The 6,000-nt window shown below is 43.2% G+C and overlaps 1 protein-coding gene across 1 annotated transcript; it reads left to right on the top strand.

Moving 5' to 3' along the window:
- Positions 1-3,363: 3,363 nt before the first annotated feature.
- LOC136489325 (probable WRKY transcription factor 63) lies at positions 3,364-4,904 on the top strand. The gene is made up of 3 exons (XM_066486005.1): positions 3,364-3,695; positions 4,062-4,169; positions 4,397-4,904. Exons 1-3 carry the CDS (start codon positions 3,364-3,366, stop codon positions 4,902-4,904), a joined length of 948 nt encoding a protein of 315 aa, XP_066342102.1.
- The last annotated feature ends 1,096 nt before the right edge of the window (positions 4,905-6,000 follow it).

Genomic DNA, 6,000 nt, shown 5'->3' with positions numbered 1-6,000 from the left:
GAGAGGGATTCAGATCCGCCAGGGAGCCACTCATGCCAGCCCTGCTGTGTTGGTCCGCCCGTGACTGGAGACGCCAGTGCCATTGCGCCGCCGTGTCGAGGGCCGCTCAGGCCTCCTCGTCGTGGCTCGCTCACGTCGAGGCCGCTGTTCATGACAAAGCCACTACGTCGCTGTGTCGAGACGCTCACCTGCGCTGCAGAGGGAGGGAGGGAGTAGTGCTGGAGGCATGAGAGAGAGGAGCGGTGGCTGGTAAGGCATGCATGCAGGTGTAGGTGTGTCAAGGTCAGGTCCAAGTAAAGGCGCAGGTGGGGTACAGGTATACATGTGCGGCGCGGGTCGGGGTCCGTCCGAACGTCCTCGTCCTATCATTATCGTAAATTAAAACTTGTATATGGGTTGGCACAATTAATTTCTTCAAGATTTCTTGTCAATTATTATATGAGCTTCGTTACTGTGCTTGCAGGAACCATGTCCTCCCTTAGATAATTAATTATTCTTATACGGGTAAGTATTTTTCTCTCTTCCTCCTAGAAGCATCTCCGAAAGTTTTCAATATTTTCTTGCCAAAACCATGGAGTTTTCCAACTTGTCAAAAAGTGTTGTGAGGAATATATAAGATCATCTCCAACAGTTTCTAATAATTCACTCCTAATGTATAGATACAATTTTACATCAGGAATCATATATTATTTATAAATTATCGTAACCACTTTTTTATTTTTTTCTCTTATACTTTTGCACCAGGAACTCTTTCGTACTCTTTATTTTTTTCCCACCCTTCTACCTTTAGATTGGCCGCACCATACCCGTGTTTAGATCGGCGGGAGGGGATACGTGCCACCTCCAGTCCGCACATCTCTATGCACAACAGGTTTTTTTTCCCAAGTGCTAAAAGATTGGGAGGTGGGATTGTGAGTTGTTGAAGATGATTTTTTTCCTATCCTCACAAAAATCCTGGATTGGAAGATTTATTTGGATGCTCTTGGAGATGCTCTAACGTATACTCACAACCACGAAAAGGAAGTCTCGAAAAAAATCTCACCGAGAAGGGTTCGCTGCTACTCGATATGCCCGAGGAGCTCGCTGCTGCTTGCGAGGGAGGAGGGAGCCACGCTGGGCCTCCTGGCGGAGGTGCAAGTAACCCCCAACCTGGGTGTCGCCATGCTGCTTTCATCGATGGCACTCATGCCCACACGTGAGCCTAGCACGTCGCTGGTGGAGGGGTGTGCGTCCTTGGTGGCCCTTTGACATGGCCAGGTTGCTGAACATGGGCTTGACCATGGGTCGGTGTTGATACCTGCCGAGCTATCTCCGTCTTCCAACGTTGGGCCACCCTCGTTAGACGGTTCTGAGTGGGATGTGGACCGTGATTGCACTGAATGCTCTGATATATTCACCAACCCATGGGCTCCCATGCGCTTGATGTCGTTCAAGACTTGGTCAACACCCTCAAGCTCCCGCTTGAGCACTGAATCGCTTCACCTCCCTGGCCGCACGTCTCTCTGATGTATGAGGCGAACATGGATAACGACCTTGTTCCAAGAAGAAGTGGGCGACTCGCAGCGAAAAGAAAATACAAAGCACCAAAGCCCAAGCTTCAAGCTAGAATGGTACTAATGAAGAAGTTGGGCCTCTCGGCAGAGATTGCAGTGCTTGTTGAGGTGTCGTTCAAGGAGTTCTAGACGTCTTTTTTGGAATATTTGGAGATGCTCTTAGCTACTAGCGGAGCCAAATAGGGCTTTAATCACAGTTGGTGCCGTAATCTAAGTGGGCTTTAGAAATAGGAGGCGATGTGGGCTGTTTTCCCATGGAGGTCGCGCTGGCATAGGTTGGCCATGCATGACGCATTGGACGATTTTGGGTGTCGTCGCTCTCTTGTGGTTCCACGGAAATGGCCAATATCTTCGTGTGGAATGTGCGTGCACATCGAAATGTCGCCCATGAGTGTGCGTGCGCTCCTATCCGAGTGCTCCTTAGCGCAAAATTGTTCTTTCATAAATCACATTGTAGCTCTCTTTCTATGGGTACACGTTTAGGTGACTTGACTGGTTGCTACTTGTTACCTATTCGATAAACGCTCACACATGTTGTTGTAACACTCCTTATAAACGTGCTATTGCACGCTCTCGAAAAAGTAATAATGACATATGTGGGTAACTTAGATCCAAATCAGGGCCAGGGCTTACCCTATGTATTTTTCATAATGTATATCAAATGACTGTTGTTGGTGATGTTAATTACTAGCCACAGCCGCCTATAAGGCCAGATGTTTCTCGATTTTTTAAGAATCTTTACAATTTATCCTTTTTTTCATGCATGCGTGTCTCATATGAATTAACGTGAAGGCTCTGTTAGTCTGTAGGATACCTTCAATTGGTATTTTAATAAAACGAACTAAATCCACATTCATTATATTCCCACATGTCTAATCCCGGTCCCAAAACTTGTTCCAAACTCCATAGCCATAGTTCATGACCGTGACCTGCAGCCCTATTCAGTAGTGTCTGGTCCTCAAATTAAAATTGCTAACCTTGTGGAGTAGGTGAAACAAGAAAATGATTAGAGTGTTCTTTTTTGGTGAAAGTTCATTTCAGTTTTCGTCCCTATTCCTAGCGCAATGTGTTGAGGGAGGAATGGTTGACCACTTTTCTTTTCACCAAACGCTAAGACTCGTAAGTCATAACGTGACACAACTGAAGAACCTGCTATATAATAGTACAAGTAAATAAAGTCAGAAGCAGCAAGTTGTTCTTGTTAACGGATCGACGATGTCCGCACGTGTTTTCAATCGCTTGAACTAATTAAGGATTTCAGCCTGAGATAAACAGAATTATTTCAAGCTGTTAGACTACTCATCCAGCTGCTTTTGAATTTTTATTAGACCTAGCTGGGCCTAGCAGCCAATGTATGACCCTGAATGTGCTTCGTACGCTGGATCAACGGCCACTTTTGCCTGGACGTAACTATACTATATGTTTGTTTCCGCGTTTTGATGAACGATTCATAAAATTGCCTGGTAGGTAGGAGCTCCGGTCAGCCTTCAGCCGTCCATATGTTACATGTCAGCAGCTCCAACCAAAACCTTTAGCTATATGATCACTATTCACTACTGAAACCTACGAACGTAGCAACAACAGAAATCCTCATAGCTTCCAAGCATCTTCATGGTCCCATTTTAATTTCCCCACCATTAACTATATATAGTATTAGCGCACTCACCTGCATCATTTTGTTCCAGGAGTCCATATAAATAGCCATATCAGCGGATGCATTAGAGACACCAGCAGCTTCTCTTCTCTCTCAAGTCTAGCATCCAGCTTCTGAAGATATTCCGCAGCTTGCTTGGCGAAGTAGCCACACCACATGGATTGTGTGCCGGATCACGAGTTTGCCATGAGAGAAGTTGCACAGGCATACGAGTTCATCAAGAGCCAGCAGCCTCTCCTGCAGTTCTGCGACGAGCAGCCATCTTCGGCTGCGACCAATAATCTGGTGCAGAGGCTCCTCAACGAGGCGCTGCAAGCGTTGCGCCTTGCCTTGTCAGTCATGGACCCACAGCTTCCGGCTGCTGTAACAGGTCATCATTCAAGCTCATCCACAACCAACAGGCCTCATCTCTTACGGCAGAAGAGCTCTGCAGGAGCAGGCGATTCGGAAGGAGTGATGAGCACCATGACAAGGGGTAAAAGTAGAAGGTACGTCGTGTACACGTGTGGAGCTGGTATCACTTGATAATATAATCATTGGTTTAAATCAGAGTTGTCTCCATGTTAATTATATATAATTCTTCCGTTATCCTCCTTTCCTACATTTAACCTTAACTATTATATCTATCTAGTACACCCTCCGTTGTAAATTATAAGTCATTCTAGCTTTTCTAGATACATAATTTTTATTATGTATATGGACATAATGTATCTAGGCATGTAACAAAAGCAATTTATCTAGAAAAAAGCCAGAAATACTTACAATTTTAAATGGAGAGAGTATAATATATATGCTCTTCATCAATTCTCATGCTGGTTTATGGGAAATAATGACAATTCTTGATTGGAATTCAGGTCAAATGATGCCAGTTCACGTATTCTCTTGACTTCCATGCCTCATGAAGATGGATATCACTGGAGAAAATATGGCGAGAAACAGATCAATGGAACCCATTTCACAAGGTACACCTTTTCCTTAGAAACAAAAGTGTTGTCTGCTCCAGCAGGTCTTTTTTTTAAAAAAAAAAAAGAAATGCCAGCACCTTTTCAACTTTCAGTTCCTATATATGCTGCTCTTTTGTTCCCATTATTGTATAGTTTGCCTCGTTTTTGTGATCACCTTGACGCTATAATAAAAATAATTAATGTTATGACAAGTACTGAAGTCTTTGCAATGCATTATTATACAGGAACTACTTCAGGTGCAGCTACAAATATGACAGAGGTTGCCAGGCCACAAAGCAAATACAACAGCACAATAACAGCGATCCGCCAATGTTTCAGGTGACCTACAACAGTGAGCACACCTGCAACCACACCCCAACTTCCAACAAATACAACAACGACAACGATCTTCCACATCTAAGCTACAGCAACGCCGAGGGAGCAGTGACCATTCCAACTAGCCATGCCATGAAAGAGCAAGAACAGGGACCACTGTCGTCTCTTGTCGAAGTTTCTACCCTTTGTTTGGATTCGATGCCTAATGAAGACCCATTTTGTTTCAGTAGCCACTACACTCTAAATCCTTATCAAGCTGATGACCTAGTGATGGAAATGTCCAACATACCATGTGTGCGTAGTGATGGATATTTAGACATTGGGCCAATGGCGCTGCCTGTGGAAACATTGGAAGATACCCCTTTCAACGATCTTGAGCTTGACGAACTATTTGACAGCAGCTGGATTGACAATTAGGAGATACAAAATGGGCATTTTTAGAGGAGCTGAGGCATGTGTTCGTAGAGATAAAATCCATGAGATAATGGTTGCATGTATCTATATCTATATCTACATTTATATCTATACCTAGCTAATACTCTCTCCATAGGAATGCTAAGCTGCATATGGCATGGTCGGTCATCGCTGCATTTCGTAGCCCCTCCGGCCTGCTTCTAACCCAATGTCTCCATCACTTGGTATATATAGGTTGGTACAAATGGCCAAAATTGTAAATTATATGACTTATCTATATTATAAAGGAGTGAATCTATACCAGTGGCGAATCTAGAAAAATTGTGATCGGGGTCAGCCCAGACTCATGATAGAAATTTATAGTAATCTAATACTGCGATACATGCAAAACATAGTCATAATTATTTATAATGATGAAATATTGCAAAAATCAAGGATTCATATTGAGGAGGGAAATTAACAATGTTATAATAAGACAAAAAAAACTCTTTACAATAGTGGTTACCTCTTATAATTTCACACTACGAGTACGGTCATCCCTATTCTAAAAGTTTGATCTTTTACCTGTCGTGTTATGAAAACTATTAGGTTGGGTGCCTACATGATCTCGAAGCATGTCCTTTTTGTTAAAGCCATCCCAACCATTTTTCACAAATGCATCATTTCCACCTTGACCCTCATTGGAATCTCTAAATAAGTAGCAATATAAACAGAAACATTTATCCACCTTTTCACTGTACTGTAGCCAATCATGTTCTGTGAACCATTCAGGGTGAAATCGACGTGGATGACCTGTTATAATCTTTTCTGGATACCTAAAACCAGGTGGTGGCCTAAAAGGACCTCTAATCAAATACTTGCGTCTTATCTCATCTTGTAGATTTTGGTCTATGTAATATGAAATTCTCCTTCTATCTGCTAGATCATATATGGAAGCTCATCAAAATTTATCTCCCACCATGAGACTCGCGAAGAACGAAGAGTAGTATGATTGGTGTTTGTTACAGCTACACTTCCATCTCTTCTTGAAGTGCCTGCATCAGGATCCTTGTCACCATCTCCTCTTGAAGCACCTCCATCAGGATTTAGGATTCTGACC

This window comes from Miscanthus floridulus, chromosome 10 (assembly GCF_019320115.1).
Source record: "Miscanthus floridulus cultivar M001 chromosome 10, ASM1932011v1, whole genome shotgun sequence".
Taxonomy (NCBI): Eukaryota; Viridiplantae; Streptophyta; class Magnoliopsida; order Poales; family Poaceae; genus Miscanthus; species Miscanthus floridulus.
The sequence above is the reverse complement of the archived record's forward strand: the minus strand, read 5'-3'. Positions and strand labels throughout refer to the sequence as shown.